This window comes from Carcharhinus amblyrhynchos, chromosome 8 (assembly GCF_965287045.1).
Source record: "Carcharhinus amblyrhynchos chromosome 8, sCarAmb.v2.hapA, whole genome shotgun sequence".
In the NCBI taxonomy this organism is placed as follows: Eukaryota; Metazoa; Chordata; class Chondrichthyes; order Carcharhiniformes; family Carcharhinidae; genus Carcharhinus; species Carcharhinus amblyrhynchos.
This window is the reverse complement of record NC_137331.1, coordinates 123,318,294-123,335,169: the sequence shown is the minus strand read 5'-3', so window position 1 is coordinate 123,335,169 and position 16,876 is coordinate 123,318,294. Positions and strand designations below refer to the sequence as shown.

Sequence of the window (16,876 nt, the reverse complement as noted above, 5' to 3'; positions counted from 1 at the left end):
CTTCCTTTCATGCTCCTTAATGCTCATCTAAGTTTCCCTTAATCAAATTTATGCTTGTACCTCGTGTACTCTGTGGCAATGTGAGCCGCATGTTTAAATGTGATAATTACATTTGTACTAACTGTATAAATTGAGGCACGTGTAGAATGGCCTGTAAACAGCTAGTAATGCAAGATTGGTGGCATAGTGGACAGTGAAGAAAGTTATCTCCAATTGCAATGGGATCTTGATCAATTGGGCTAGTGGGCAGACACATGGCAGATGGAGTTTAATTTAGACAAATGCAAGGTGATGTATTTTGGTAGATTGAACTAGGGCAGAATTTAACTCAGTTAATGATAGGGCGTTGGGAAGAGTTACACAACAAAGAGATCTAGGGGTACAAGTTCATAGTTCCTTGAAAGTGGAGTTACAGGTGGACAAAGTGGTGAAGAAGACATTCAGCATGCTTGGTTTCATCGGTCAGAACATTGAATACAGGAGTTGGGATGTCTTGTTGAAGTTGCACAAGACATTGGTAAGGCCACACTTGGAGTACTGTGTGCAATTCTGGTCACCCTATTATAGAAAGGATATTATTAATTTAGAAAGAGTGCAAAAAAGATTTACTAGAATGCTACTGGGACTTGATGGATTGAGTTGTAAGGACGGGCTGGATAGACTGGGATTTTTTTCCTCTGGAATGCAGGAGGCTGAGGGGTGATCTTATAAAGGTCTATAAAATAATGAGGGGCATAGATCAGCTAGATCGTCAACATCTTTTCTCAAAAGTAGAGGAGTCTAAAACTAGAGGGCATAGGTTTAAGGGGAGAAGGGAGAGATACAAAAGTGTCCAGTGGGTCAATTTTTTCAGAGGGTGGTGAGTATCTGGAATAAGCCACCAGAGATAGTAGTAGAGGCGGGTACAATTTTGTCTTTTAAAAAGCATTTAGATGGTTACATGGCTACGCTAGATATAGAGGGATATAGGGCAAATATGGGCAGTTGGGATTAGCTTAGGGGTTTTTGAAAAAAAAGGGTGGCATGGACAAGTTGGGCCTAAGGGCCTGTTTCCATGCTGTAAACCTCTATGACTAATGCATTAGGAGCTCCCATCCCAAAGCTAGTTCCCAACAAGTCCCAATGACACAGCACAATGTTTCACCTTCATTTGTTCCTTTCTGCTGCCAGTCTTGATCATATATCATTGTGTATAAATGGCGTTGTGCATTCTCCATGACAATGCCACGACCAGTTGGATGGAGCTTTCTATCCGCACCCTTTTCTCATGCCATATTGTTTTCTTTGAATTTTGGTATTCTTGCATCTGTCCTGAGAGTGCAAGGCCAAAAACTCCAACGGTGTGCCTGTCGTCTTAGCAGTATTCAAATTCTATGCAACCAGAGGACTATTTGGAGACAAATGTAGTTGCCACTTTGTCAAGGTCTTCAGTCTGTCAGCAACGATGAGAAAAGCAGAAATGAGTGTTTAGTTAATCCTTAGCTGTTAATTAGAGCATAGGAACAGGAGGATGCCATTGTCTGAGATTGCATAACAACTGACTCAAGAGCAGCTTCCTCCCTGCTGCCATCAAACCTTTGATGGATCTACCTTATATTAAGCTGATCTTTCCTTACACCCTAGCTATGACTGTAACACTATATTCTGCACCCTCTCCCTTTTCTTCCCTTTTGTTCTCTCCATATACTCTATGAACAGTATGCTTTGTCTCTATAGCACGCAAGAAACAATACTTTTCACTGTATCCCGATACATATGGTAAATCAAATCAAGACCTACTTGTGCCTGTTCCACATTGTTAGAACCTGACTGACTATATCAGAAATTCCAACTAACTTACCTTTGTTTCATATTCTTAATACCCTGGAACCTAGGAGGTTAACGGCAGATTTAATTGCGTTTTTGGGATTTTGAGTTGAAACTGATGGGTTTGATAAAGAACCATTGCTGGTCAGAGAATCCAGGGCTAGGGGACACGGCCTTAAAATCAGAACTGGGCCACTTGCGGGAAGAGATTGAGAAGCATTCTTCATGAAAACAGTGGTGGAAATTTGCATCTCTGTCCAATTGAGCTGAGGCTCAAATAATAATTCTAAGTCTGAGATAATCATTTTTTGTTGGACAAAGACATAGAAGACCATGGAGTTAAGATATGGATCAGCTGTGACATCATTCAATGGCAGAAAAGCCTGTAGGGTCTTTTTTAGGTTTCATGTTTCCCCTCTGCCATATTGTGTGAAGTACTTCCTGGTTTCACCCCTCCGTGCTTCAGTGGTGACGTTCCTCTGGTCCAGGCTTTGCTGTCAGAAGCAGTAGTTTTTTTATTCTCTACCTCACCGGCTCCTTTACTGCTACATGACTGGTGTGTCTACATTGCCTTGCCCCCGGAGATCTGTGCGCTCCTCCAATTCTGGTCTCTTGTGCATTGCTGATTTCGGTCTCTCTCCTGTTTGCAGCTTTTGCCTTCAGCTGCCTCAGCCCAAAGCTCTGTTACTTCCTCCCTGAGTCACTTTGCCTCTTATCTCTCTCATCGTTTAAAATTCTCCCTGAGTCATTTCTTTGACCAAGCTTTTGGTGGCCAGTTCTGAAATCTCCGTTTTGCTTCCGCCAAATTCTGTTTGCTGCCACTCCTGTGCAATACCTTGGAATGTTTTAGGACAGAAAGAGAACTCTATAAACACAAGTTGTTGCTGTAAATGAACCAGCTTCGACAGTAAATAGTGCTAAAAATAACCTTATAACATGAGGTCAGCCACTTGGTGCCAAGAGCTACGATGCCAATAATACCATCATTTTATTTTTGGCTGTTTTTGTTGTCTTGTCAATTAATCGCATCAAACTAAAGTTCCACAATTTAAATAAATTGCTCCAAATAATCTTCACACAGTTTTTTGCCTTTTTTTAAACGTTTCATTCTGATGCTGTTATTGCCGCAGTGTAGTGTTTTTCTAATAAGTATTATATATGAAAATCAATTGTAACCGTTTTGAATAAATACTTGCTCATGATGCTCCCTTTACCTATTTCCACCCAAGCTGTGCTTCTCTTGTGATCGTTTTAATGCGATACTCGCCTTCCAAGTGACCTCGAAATAGAGCGCTCAAGGCAAAATAAAATATGTATATTTCCCAGTGCTTAGAGCCAGCTTTTTGGTTGTGAGATGAATAGTTATTTGAAGCTGTATCATTATAAGAATCCTGATCCTTTGCCCTTTCAATCAATGACATACTTTTTTGAATCGGTTCATACTATTTTGTGACTCTCCTTTTTGGGAGAGCTGCACTGATTTAAGGGAGGCATTGCCTTCAGTTGCCTTTGTGCTAAAATCTGGAGTTTCCTCCCTAAACCTCTCCAGTCCTCTACCTCCGCCCCACCCCCTTTAAGATGCTCTATTTTCAACCAAACCTGTGATCACCCATCCTCATAGTTCCTTATGGGAGGTGGGGGGGAGGGTTCAGTGTCAAGTTTTGTTTGATAGTGGCTCCCATGAAGCATCTTGGGACATTTTGACACATTAAAAAAAATGCAGCATAAAAGCAAAATACTGTGGATGCTGGAGTTTGGGGAGGGGAAAACATACTATAAAAACTCAGCAGGTCCGGCAACACCACGAGAAGCAGAGTTAACGTTCCAGAGTCATATGGAACTCAAAACGTGACCCAGTTTCTCTCTCCACAGATACTGCCTGACCTGCTGGGTTTCTCCCCATCACTTTCTGATTCTATGTAGAATCCCGAGTGCAGGAGGTGACCATTCGGTTCATCAAGCCTGCACTGCCAACAGTCCCTCTCCCCATAACCCCACGTATTTACCCTGCAAATCCTCCTGACAAGGGTCAATTTAGCATAGCCAATCCACCTAAACTGCAATTCTTCTAACCCGCAATCAACCTAACTCTCGCATGTAAACCGCAATCAGTCTAACCCACACAGCTAATCCGCAATCGACCTAACCCACGTATCTAACTCACAGCATTCATAGAACATAGAACACTACAGCACAAACAGGCCCTTCGGCCCACGAGTTGCGCCGATCACATCAACTCCTATCTATAACCCTCAATCCCATAAAACCCCATATACTCATCCAGAAGTCTTTTAAAAGACCCCAGCGAGTTCGCCTCCGCCACCACTGACGGCAGCCGATTCCATTCACTCACCACCCTCTGAGTGAAAAACTTACCCCTAACGTCACTTCTGTACTTTCCTCCCCACACCTTAAACCTGTGTCCTCTCGTAACGACCATTTCAACCCGGGGAAATAGCCTCTGAGAATCCACCCTATCTATTCCTCTCAACGTTTTATAAACCTCTATCAGGTCGCGTCTCAACCTACGTCTCTCCAGGGAAAAGAGACCCAGTTCCCTCAACCTAACTTCATAAGGCATGCCTCCCAGTCCAGGCAACATCCTTGTAAATCTCCTCTGTATTCATGTGTGGGTTGCTAAAAATGAACAGGAAGAGTTTGTGACTTTCCAAAGATCCGTGTATTGTATTTTGAGCTTGATGGGAAGTTGATACAAGCCTTTTGTTTTGAATTGGACAGTAATTAATGACGCATTACTCGCCATTACTCCTTCTGCAGGAAAGAAACATGGTGTGACAGAGGTGAATTCTGACGTGTTGAGCACCATATCACACGCCACGGAAGAACATTTACGGGAACTGGTGGAAAAACTCACTGTGATTGCACAGCATCGGATGACGACCTACAAGGTTAGTCATCTTGTTACCATCATGTCGATTGCAAAGAGCCCGCTGCTTACTCATTTGCTGAGAATTTGTATAAGGAATTTTGGACTGTATGAGTAAAAGTATCAGGTACAAAAGGTGGACGGTTACACAAAAGCATTTATAGATCGCCGATTGGACTCAATCTGAAGGATTTTGGAAAGTGCAAAAGTCTAGACCAACCCTCCAGTGCAGCACTGAAGGAATGCTGTCACTATCCTTTCGAAGCGACTTTAAACTGAGACTACCACTGCGCTCCTCCCCCCCCACCCATCCCAAGAGATGCCCTGACAAACAAGGAGCTGGGGAATTAATTATTCGTTGTGTCCTGGCCAATGTTTATCCTTCAGTCGTCATCTCAAAACAAATCATCTGCTCAGTACCACATGGATATTTGTGGGAACTTGCTGTACACGAGTTAGCTGCTGAGTTTTCTAGGTTGCAACAGTGACTGTACTTCAAAAGCCTGTAAAGTGCTTTGAGATGTTGGTGCTTATGTGAAGCACAATACAAATGCAAACCCTGGGCATCACACTTAAAGTAAAATTTTTGGAACAGCATGGTGGCACAGTGGTTAGCACTGCTGTCTCACAGCGCCAGGGACCTGGGTTCAAATCCCGGCCTGGGTCACTGTCTGTGTGGAGTTTGCACATTGTCCCTATGTCTGTGTTTCCTATGGGTGCTCTGGTTTTCTCTCACAGTCCAAAGACGTGCAGGTTAAGCCAATTTGCCATGCCAAATTCTCCCTCTGTATAGGGGGATTAGCAGGATAAATATATGGGACTATGGGAATAGGGCCTGAGTGGGATTGCAGTGAGTGCAGACTCACTGGGCCAAATGACCACCTTCTGCACTGTAGAATTATATGATTATATATTTGATTATATGAGACCTTGGAAAGAGGGCAGTAGAGATTGACTAAAATGGTATCGGGGTTGTGGGATTTTGAGGCGATGTGGAAAAATGGGGAATGCAGCGAAGGTTCACTGGGCTGATTTGTGGGAAGGCTGGATTGTTGTATGAGGTGAGGTTAGGTAGTCTAGCCCTGTATTCACTGCAATTTACTTTAAGTTTATTTATTAGTGTCACAAATAAGTTTATTAGAAAATCCCCCAGTCGCCGTATTCCAGCCAGCGCCTGTTTGGGTACACGGAGAATTTAGCACAGCCGATGCACCTAACCAGCACGTCTTTTGGACCGTGGGAGGAAACCCATGCAGACACGGGGAGAATGTGCAAACTCCAGACAGACAGTGACCCGAGCCAGGAGTAGAACTTGGGTCCCTGGGACTGTAAGGCACAGTGTGAACCACTGTGCCGCCTAGGACATCAGGAAAAATACATTGAAACATATATAGAAAATAGAAGCTGGGGTAGGCTATTTAACCCTTCGAGCTTGCTGTCATTCATTTTGATCATGGATGATCATTGAATTCAATGTCCTGATTTTTTTCCCCCCCCAACTCCCCCAATATCCCTTGATCCCTTTAGCCCCAAGAGCGATATATAATTCTTCCTTGAAATGACGTAACATTTTGGCCTCAACTAGTTTCTGTGATAGTGAATTCCACACATTGACCGTCCTCTGGGTGAAAAAATGTCTCCTCACCTCAGTCCTAAAACATTTATCCCTTATCCTCAACTATGACCCCTTGTTGTGGACTCCCCACCATCAGGAGCATTCTTTCTGCATCTACCCTCTAACCCTGTTAGAATTTTATAAGTTTCTATGAGATCCCCTCTCACTCTTCTAAATTCCAGTGACTTAGTCTCTCCTCATATGACAGACCTGCCATCCCAGGTATCAACCTGTAAACCTTCGCTGTACTTCTCCTAATCCTTCCTCCGATAATGACACCAAAACTGCACACAATACTCCCTTCTTTCTCGAAGCGGTGTAACATTTGCTAAATTCCAATCTAATGAAACCATTCCCCAAATCATAGGAATTTTGGAAAATTATAGTTATACGTCTACCTTCCCTGCAGCTATCTCTTTTAGAACCTAAGGGTGTAAGCCATCAGGTCCTGGCATTTGTCCAATTCCAGTTCCCTAAGTTTCTCTAATACTTCATCTCCACTGATACTAATTTCTTTCTTTGCTCACTCTCTTTAGCACCTTGGTTGCCATCAATTTCAGGTATGGAACTTGCAGCTTCTGCTGAATAGATGGACACAAAATATTTGTTCGAGGCTTCTGCCGTTTCTTTATTTCCCGTAATTTCTCCTGTTTCTGATACTAAGGGACCAACATTTACTTTGGAAGAATTTGGAAGGACTTTTATGTATTTCTGCCTAGTTTACTCTCATTCTGTTTTTTTTCCCTTTTATCAACCTTTTGGTGGCGATTTACATATTTCTAAAACACTCCCGATCTTCGGACATTTTTGCAACATTAAGCCTCTTCTTTTCATCTAATGCTATGTCCAATTCCCTGCGTGAGCCACAAATGGATTCTTCTTGCTGATGTTTTGATCTTCAGTGGAAAAAACTCGTGAGCCAATGAGTCATTACTATTTACTCTTTGAATGGAAAAGAATGTAAAAATAAGAACAGGAGTAGACCCTCGTGCCAACTTCTTCAATTGGTACAGTTGTGGCTCATCTTCTACCTCGACTCTCTTTTCCTCTCTCAATTCCCTTGATGATGAAAATCGATGTTTGTGTCAGCTTTGAATATATTCATTGCTGGAACTTGCTCAGTTGGAGAATTCCAGTTATTTGATGGATCCTAATGGGGCTGATTTCCTGGTTAACCGTTCAAATTTATGTTTGTATAGTGTATAACACCCAGGAGGCTGGCACATTGGTTAGCACTGCTGTCTCTCAGTACCAGGGACCCAGGTTCAATTCTGGCCTTGGGTGACTGTGTGGGTGCTCCGGTTTCCTACCACAGTCCTAAAGATGTGCAGGTTGGATGGATTGGCCATACTAAATTGACCTTTAGTGTCCCAAGACATGTAGGTTAGGGGGATTAATCGGATAAATGCAAGGGGTTAAAGGGAACCTGCCTGGGTAAGATGCTCGTGACAAAGAATTGGTGCAGACTCAATGGGCTGAATGCTTTGCTTTGACACTGTAAGGCTTCATAGGGAAGTTTCTGACAAAATGTCCAACATTGTGGAAGTTATGTGGGTTGGCCTTGCTAAATTGCCCTTAGTGTCCCAAGATATGTAGGTTAGGTGGATTAGCCAAGGCAAATGCATGGGGTTATGGGGATAGGGTGAAGGGGAGGGCCTGGGCGGGATGTTATTTTGAAGAATTGCTGCAGACATGATGGGCTGAATGGCCCCTCTATACTGTGGGGGTTTCTATTAAGACAGTATTAGGACAGGTGGCTCAAAGCTTGGTGATCTAGGTAGGTTTTAAGTGCCTTGCAGGAGGAGAGGGAACTGGAGAGGTTGAGGCAGGGAATTCTAAAGCAAGGACCTAGGTGCTAAAGGCACAGCTGCTACTATATCAGCAGGATTGTGGAAATCGTGAATACTCCAGAAACCAGAAGTGCCAAATTTAAGGTGTTAAACTGTGATTTTTGTCTTGATTTGGTGGGAATGCCTCAAATTGCCATCAGTGGATGATGATATGATGGAACTGATAGGGACATGCTGCTTTTATGTGGCCGCAGTTAACTCCTCCGGCCAAGATCCCTAATGTGGGATATCTCAAAAATTCAACCTGTCTTTTGAAAAGCACATAGTTTCTATGTGTGACTTGAAGCTTCCTTGAGACGTTTTAATTGATGTTCAAGTTAGGAACATTTTGCATTTCACCAACCACGGGCCACAATTCCCAACTCCAGAATAATATGCTTTTAAGTATAACTCCAAAACCACACAGACAATTATGTGTTTGAGGGCCAACATCCTGCTGAAATAATTTATAAAGAGAAAGATTAGTAAAATTAAGTAATTTCCAAAGGGAGGTTAATTGCCTCCAAGCAGCTCATGAATTCTTCCGTATCTGCTACAAGGGCTCGATAATGTGTATTTGATGTGCTGCTGTGTCAACTGAACTTGGCAGGAAAAAATAAATAAATCTGAGCAGCTCTTACAGTACGGCAGTCTTGCTAATTTGTCGTCAGACTTGTGAAAGAGCTTGACAGGGTAGGCATGAAGGTGATGTTTCCGCTTGTGGGAGTGCCCAATACTTAGGGGCTTGACACAACCTAATAAATCCGAGCAGGAATTAGAGATACGACTTCTCACCTAGTGAGCTGCAGATGTGAAACCTGCTGCCAGTGGTCAGGGCGAATCATAGAATCCCTACAGTGCAGCAGAGACCATCGCGTCTGCATTGACTTTTAACAGAGTATCTTACCCAGGACCTCTCCCCCACACTATCCCCATAACCCCACACTGAAAATGGCACAAATGCATTTGAGGGGAGGATGGATAAACACATGAACGAGAAAGGAATGAAAGGATATTCTTACAAGGTGAGATAAGGAAGCATGGGAGGAGGATTGCCTGGAACATCGACGTGGGGGATGGAACTGTTTATTGGGTCTGTTCTGTGCCTTAACATTCTGTGTAATTTGATTTGGTTTATTATTGTCACATGTATTGGTATGCAGTGAAAAGTATTGTTTCTTGTACACTATACAGACAAGCATACTATTCAGAGAGAAGAGAGTACAGCATGCAGTGTCACAGTCATAGCTAGGGTGCAGAGAATGATCAACTTAGCGCAAGGTAGGTCCATTCAAAAGTCTGTTGGCAGCAGGGAAAAAGCTATTCTTGAGTCGGTTCTTATGTGGTTTCAGAATTTTGTATCTTTTTCCCGAAGGAAGGAGGTGGAATAGAGTATGCTTAGGGTGCAGGGGTCCTCAATTATGCTGGCTGCTTCTCCGAGGCAGCTGGCAGTTTAGACAGTGTCAGTGGATGGGAGGCTGGTTTGTGTGGTGGATTGGGCTTTGTTCTGACCTTTTGTAGTCTCTTGTGGTCTTGGACAGAACAGGAACCATACCAAGCTGTGATACAACCAGAAAGAATGCTTTCTATGGTGCATCTGTAAAAGATGGTGAAAGTCATGGTGATCATGCCAAATTTCCTTGGACTTCTGCAAAAATAGAAGCATTGGTGGGCTTTCTTAACTATCATGTTGGCATGGGGGGGACCAGGATAGGTTGTTGGTGAGCTGGACAACTAAAACCTCGAAGCTGTTGACCATCTCTACTTTGTCCCCATTGATGTAGACAAGGGCGTGTCCTGCACAATACTTCCTGAAGTCGATGACAATCTCCTTTTGTTGAACTGAGCTTTGAAAATTGAGCACTTGGTTGTATGGTGTACCTTTGATGAGTTGCATCCGAGCACCTCTCCATTCTATTTCAAAATGTCACTGCTGGGTTATAATTGTTGTGCAACTTGGAGTGCCCTAACTTAGTGGGCAGCCAAAGGTACTTGAATCTGTTGATGTCCTCTCTCCGGTGAGAGGACAATGTCAAATCTTTCATGCAAGTCCTGTGACAGAAGGCAGAGTCAGCTCAGCTAAAACAATGTTTTTCTTTCTCAATTAATTAAAATGCTGGAAGGATGGATAGTTTAGATACATGAAAAGAAGTCTTGTTTCCAGTACTTTGTGAAAATGAATCGAGAACAAGAGAACTTGGACCAAAAAAAATTAAATGTTAAGGGATTAAAAAGTGAGGGGAGCACTGAGTTTGAGAATTCAGTTCCTGATTTAAGATTTGAAGGACACATTTTAAAATTTGAGTTTTGGATGAAAGCCAAGAATGAAAAGGTAGTGGGAACATACTGGGTCAATAAGAGGTAGGTCTAGTTGTCTATGTGGAAGACAAACATCAACCATCCCTGGTTGGACTGATTGCTTTGTCCCTGAAGTTAAGGATGTGTAGAAGTTCCCAGTGTGATTCTCCCATGCACTTTTTCCTCAAATATTTTGCCCCCTACAGCCTCCATAGGGCAGTAGTTAATGCAGGGGCACACATGAGCCCATGCCTCTGGTCTCAGCAAGGACTGGCCCTCACAAGTAAGGCTTTTCCCAGTATTGTACAGGCTGACTAGCAGGCAAAGAATATTGGATCGTGAGTGGGAAAAGCATGTTGATTGTCTTTTTTCCAACTTCTCCTTGGTACTGGATCTGCTTCTGTTACTCCTGTCAAGACAGTGCATTACCAGTCATTCATAGAAACACAGAAAATAGGAGCAGGAGAAGGCCATTTGGCCCTTCGAGCCTGCTCTGCCATTCTTTAGGATCGTGGCAGAACGTCCAACTCCACAGCCTGGTCACACCTTCCTCCTCCCCACCCCCTAAAGGACTCCCTTTACACTTGGTTCAGGGGAGATGAACATCTCCCCAAGCCTCTTGTAATTCTTTTGCCATGTGCCTGAAATCTGTCTCTTCTGGGCATTAATCCTCCTGCCAGTGGAATCAGTTTTTCCACAACCTCCCATATCTCCTCTGTCCTCCTCCCTCTGGCCCTCACCTTTTCTTCGAATCGTGGTGCCTGGTGCATAAACCCGATGCCTGCTTCAGGTCAATCATCCACACTCCCAGAAGCTGTCTGTTTCACATGGCTCCTTATTGCGCCATGTGCTCCATTTATCCACAGCCATTGGGGCAAACTCAAGTGTTCTTAACTTCTAATTACAACCTTTGGAAGTAACTAAAATATTTTACTGGGCTTCTATGATGTAAAGGATAAAAGGAAATCTCTAATCCCCAAAACCAAACACGAAACCAATTTTGATTTCAACAGAAAATCAGAAGCAGGAGGATTGGTAACCGGAGGATACAGATTTAAGATAATTGGCAAAAAAGCCAGGGGGTGATTAATTTTTTTTAAGAACTGGAGTTATGATCTGGAATGTGCTGCCTGAAAGGGTAGAGGAAGCAATTAATAGCTTTCAAAGAGAAGTGGGTATGTACTTGGAGGACAAACAATGCAGGACTGTAGACAAAGGGAAAGGAAAGCAGTGTTAAAATACCTCTTTCAGAGAGCTGACAAGGGCCCAATGGGCTGAATGGTCACTACCGAGATGCATCATTCTATAGTAGGTGGTGGTGTGTCTCTGCCGTGAATGGAATGCACTGTCTGGGCCAATACTGAGGACTGATGATGGGAGATGAGGGAAGCAAGTATGCCAAATAAAAGCAGAGGAGAAATGATCACCTCATTGGTTTCAATTTCCCAAAAAAATCATATCATATATTGTATGGAATTGGCCTTTGAAATCAACACTCGTTCGACCAGGGGAGGGGGCACAAAAAGCTTAATTCCAAGATCAAACACGATGAGGGGGAGTAGGCCATTCGGCTCCTCTGAATCTGTTCTACCATTCGATAAGATCATGGATCCAAACTCCCATATTCCTGCCTGCCCTCGATAACCAATAGCCCCTATGTTAATCAAGGATCTTAATGTGCTCAATCTTAAACATATTCAAAGATTCTGCTTCCACTGCCTTTTGAGGAAGAGAGTTCCAAAGACTCACCACCCTCAGAGAGAAAACATTTTTCATCTGTCTTAAATAAGCAACACCTTATTTGTTAAACAGTGATTCTTGGTGCTAGATCCGCCCACAAGAGGAAACATCCTCTCCACCCCCACACCACTACCCCTCAGGATCTTAAACATTTGGATCAAATCACCTCTTACTCTTCTAAATTCTAGTGGATATGAGTCTAACCTCTTCAACCTTTCCTCATAAGGCAATCCACACCGATACATTAGAAACAGCTGACTTCCCACCTAATCTCATCTGCCAACCCTTGGCCCATAGCCCTGAATGTTATGATGTGCCAAGTGTTTATCCTTTTTAAAGGATGTAAGTAATTTGACAAAAAAGTGCTCAATGAATGGCAGGACACAAAGAAATTCTGAGGAACAAAAGGGACCTTGGTGTGTTTGTCCACAGATCTCTGAAAGTGGAAGGGCGTGTTAGTAGGGTGGTGAAAAAGACATAATGGGACACGACTTTATCAGTCAAGGCACAGATTACAAAAGCAGGGAAGTTACATTGGAGTTGTATAGAAATTTTGTAAGACCACAGCTAGAGTACTATGTGCAGTTCTGATTGCCACATTATTGGAAGGATGTGATTGTGCTAGAAGGGGTGCAGAGGAGATTCACCAGGATGCTGCCTGGGATGGAACATTTAAGCTATGAAGGGAGGTTGCGTGGGCTTGGGTTGTTTTCACTGGAGTAGAGAAGACAGGTGAGATTGAGAGACATGGATAGAGCAGATGAGGAGTACCTGTTTCCCTTAGTCGAAGGGACATAGGTTCAAGGTGAGGGGCAGGAGGTTTAGGGGGATGCGAGGAAAAACTTTTTTACCCAGAGGAGGGTTGTCTCACATACTTTTAAAAAGTATCTGGATTAGCATTTGGCACATCATAACATTCAGGCTACGGGCCAAGTGCCGATAAATGTGATTAGGTGGGAGTTCAGGTGTTTCTAATGTGTTGATGCAGACTCGATGGGCCAAAGGGTCTCTTCTGCGCAGTATGATTCTATGAACTCACCCATTCCTCATTAGTCTAGTAAACCTTCTCTGAATTGCTTCAAATATATTTACGTTTTTCCTTGTACAAGGAGACCAATACTGTGCACAATTCTCCAGATGTGGACTCACCATGCTCTGTACAACTGAAGCATAACCTCCCTACCTTTGTAAGCAATTCATAGAACATAGAACATTACAGCGCAGAACAGGCCCTTCGGCCCACGATGTTGCGCCGACCAGTTACAAAAACAATGACCCACTAGCCTATACCAATCCCTTTTCGTCCATAAACCTATCCAGAGATCTCTTAAACGCCCCCAAACTAGACGCATCTACAACTGCAGCAGGCAGGGCATTCCAATCCCTCACCACCCGCTGGGTAAAGAACCTACCCCTGACATCCGTCCTGTAGCTACCCCCCCTTAATTTAAAGTCATGCCCCCTCGTGCTAGCTTTCTCCATCCGAGGAAAAAGGCTATCACTATCCACCCTATCTAAACCCCTAATCATCTTATATGTTTCAATAAGATCCCCTCTTAGCCGCCTTCTTCCCAACGAAAACAACCCTAGATCCCTCAGTCTCTCCTCATAGGACCTCCCCACCATACCAGGCAACATCCTAGTAAACCTCCTCTGCACCCTCTCCAACGCCTCCACATCCTTCTTGTAATGCGGGGACCAGAACTGCACACAGTACTCCAAGTGCGGCCGCACTAGAGTAGTGTACAGTTGCAACATTACACTGCGACTCCTAAATTCAATCCCCCTACCAATAAACGCCAAGACACCGTACGCCTTCTTGACAACCTTATCTACTTGATTCCCAACTTTCAGGGATCTATGTACACACACACCTAGATCCCTCTGTTCATCCACACTATTCAAAGTCCTCCCGTTAGCCCTATACTCGACACATCTGTTGCTCCTACCAAAGTGAATTACCTCACACTTCTCCGCATTAAATTCCATCCGCCACCTCTCGGCCCAGCTCTGCAACCTATCTAAGTCTCCCTGCAGACTATGACACCCTTCCTCACAATCTACCACACCTCCAACTTTGGTGTCATCAGCAAATTTACTAATCCACCCAACTATACCCTCATCCAGATCATTAATAAAAATTACAAACAACAGTGGCCCCAAAACAGATCCCTGAGGCACACCACTCGTAACTGCACTCCATGATGAATATTTACCATCCACCACCACCCTCTGTCTCCTATCTGATAGCCAATTCCTGATCCAACTTCCTAGATTACCCACAATCCCATACATCTGCATTTTCTGCAGAAGCCTACCATGGTGAACCTTATCGAACGCCTTACTAAAATCCATGTATACCACGTCAACTGCCTTACCCCCATCCACCTCTTTGGTCACCTTCTCAAAAAACTCAATAAGGTTAGTAAGGCACGACCTACCTGCTACAAAACCATGCTGACTATTTCTAATCAATTCATTACACTCCAAATAACTATAAATCCTATCCCTAATAATTTTTTCTAAAACCTTGCCCACAACAGAAGTAAGACTCACCGGTCTATAATTCCCGGCAAAGTCTCTGTTCCCCTTCTTAAACAATGGGACAACATTCGCTATCCTCCAATCCTCCGGGACTACACCAGAGACCAATGACGACCAATTCCCTTTGCCATAAATGATAACACTGTCAGTTTTCCTCATTACTTGTTGTAACTGTTGTGATTCATGCACTATGACACTCAGATTCCTCTACACTTCAAAAGTTTTGCAATCTATCACCATTTAGATAAGCTTTTCTAATAGTCGTGCCAAAAAGAACAATTTCACATTTTCCCACAGTATCCTCCATTTGCCAGATTTTGCCCACTCGCTTAACCTGTCTGTCCCTTTGTAACATCATGCCCTCTTCGCAACATAATTTCCTTCCTGTCTTTGTATCATCAGCAAATTTAGCAACTGTACCTTCAGTCCTGCCACCCTAGACATTGAAATAACTTGAAAAAGTTGAGGTCCCATCACTGACCCCTGCGGCACACCACTCATCACATTCTGCCAACCAGAAAAAGACCCACTTATTTCCTTTAGTTAGCCAATCTTCTACCCTCCTCAAAGATCTGTGAACATATGCAGCTAGTGGAAATTTACCATGAGGTGTCATTCAATTTGTGGGCAGTACAAAAAGGGCAACAGTCTTAAAGCAAAAGATACGAGTTCAAATAACAATTTGAAATTTGAGTTTGAAGCTTTTTTTTTTGTGAGCCAAGTGAACTACCTGATATTTTGTCACGATGGGTGGCTGGAGTTGAGATACAGATCAGACAATCTTGGGGAGCTAAACTGTGCGAGTTTCCTCGAGGTTTTCTGGTTTCCTCCCTCAGTCTAAAGATGTGCAGGTTAGGTGGATTGGGCCATGCTCAATTGCCCCTTTAGTGTCCAAGGACTAGGCAGGATTCGCCATGGGGTAAGGTTGGGACTTGGGTAAGGTACTCTGTTGGAGAGTGGGGCTGAATGGTCTCCTTCCACACTGCAGGGATTCTGTGAATCTTAAGAAGTTGCTGACATCCTATTTATGAAACCAGGGAGCAGAAATCGGAGTTTAAAGTTTATTAGAGTCACAAGTAGGCTCACATTTAACACTGCAATGAAGTTACTGTGAAAATCCCCTAGTCGCCACACTCTGACACCTGAGGGAGAATTTAGCATGGCCAGTGCTCCTAACCAGCGCATCTTTCTAACTGTGGAAGGAAACCGGAGCACCCAGAGGAAACCCACGCAGACACAGGGAGAACATGCAGACTCCATAGACAATGACCCAAGCTGGGAATTGAACCCGGGTCCCTGGTGCTGTGAGGCAGCAATGCTAACCACTGTGCTGTGCTGGAAATCTAGGATTTACTATCCTAGATTGACATTGTAGTCCAAATGACAGTGCAAGTGGATTTTGGTCCACATCATCCAACAGTGATTTTGCACTTTTTTATGAAAAAAGAGCATTGTTGGACTAGACACACCAAACTGAAGTTAAGTAGCTTGTTTTACTGTTAATCACCTTTTAAGTGCTCGCATTGCATTGGTCTTCCAGAGGCCTGGATTCATGATCCAGAATAGATTCATAAAATGCTACAGTGCAGAAGGAGCCCATTTGGCCCATCAAGGGTGTATCAACCACAATCCCACCCAGACCCTATCCTCGTAACCCCATAAATTTACCCTAGCTAGTCCCCCGACACTAAGGGATAATTTAGCATGGCCAATCCATCTAATCTGCACATCTTTGGAAACCAGAGTATCTGGCGGAAACCCATGCAGACATGGGGAGAATGTGCAAATTCCACAGAGACAGTGACCCAAGCCAGGAATTGAACCTGGGTCCCTGGTGCTGTGAGGCAGCAGTGCTAACCCACTGTGCTGCCATGCTGCCCAGAAGCATGACTTCAAATGGCAGCTGGAGGAATTTAAATCCCATTCATTAGGATATACTGAATAAAAAGATTATCTCAGATGACCATGACAAGTTATAGATTGTTGTGGAAATCCATTTGGATTATGAGTGTCCTTATGGGAAGGAAATCTGCTGTCATTACCTGGTTTTGCCTGTATGTGACTCTAGACCCACAGTGATGTGCTTGACTCTGAAATGTGAGGAGGTCAATAAGTATCTGGCCTTGCCAGAAACCCCCACACCCCATGAACAAATTT

General features: G+C 43.6%; 1 protein-coding gene across 2 annotated transcripts in view; it reads left to right on the top strand.

Moving 5' to 3' along the window:
• LOC145346882 (transcription initiation factor TFIID subunit 4-like) overlaps positions 1 to 16,876 on the top strand; it is a 137,795-nt gene that overhangs the window by 62,913 nt on the left and 58,006 nt on the right. For both annotated transcript variants that reach the window (XM_080194743.1, XM_080194744.1), the window contains exon 11: positions 4,585 to 4,715. In XM_080194743.1, coding sequence (XP_080050869.1) covers positions 4,585 to 4,715 — 131 coding nt within the window. The remainder of the gene's footprint in view (positions 1 to 4,584; positions 4,716 to 16,876) is intronic.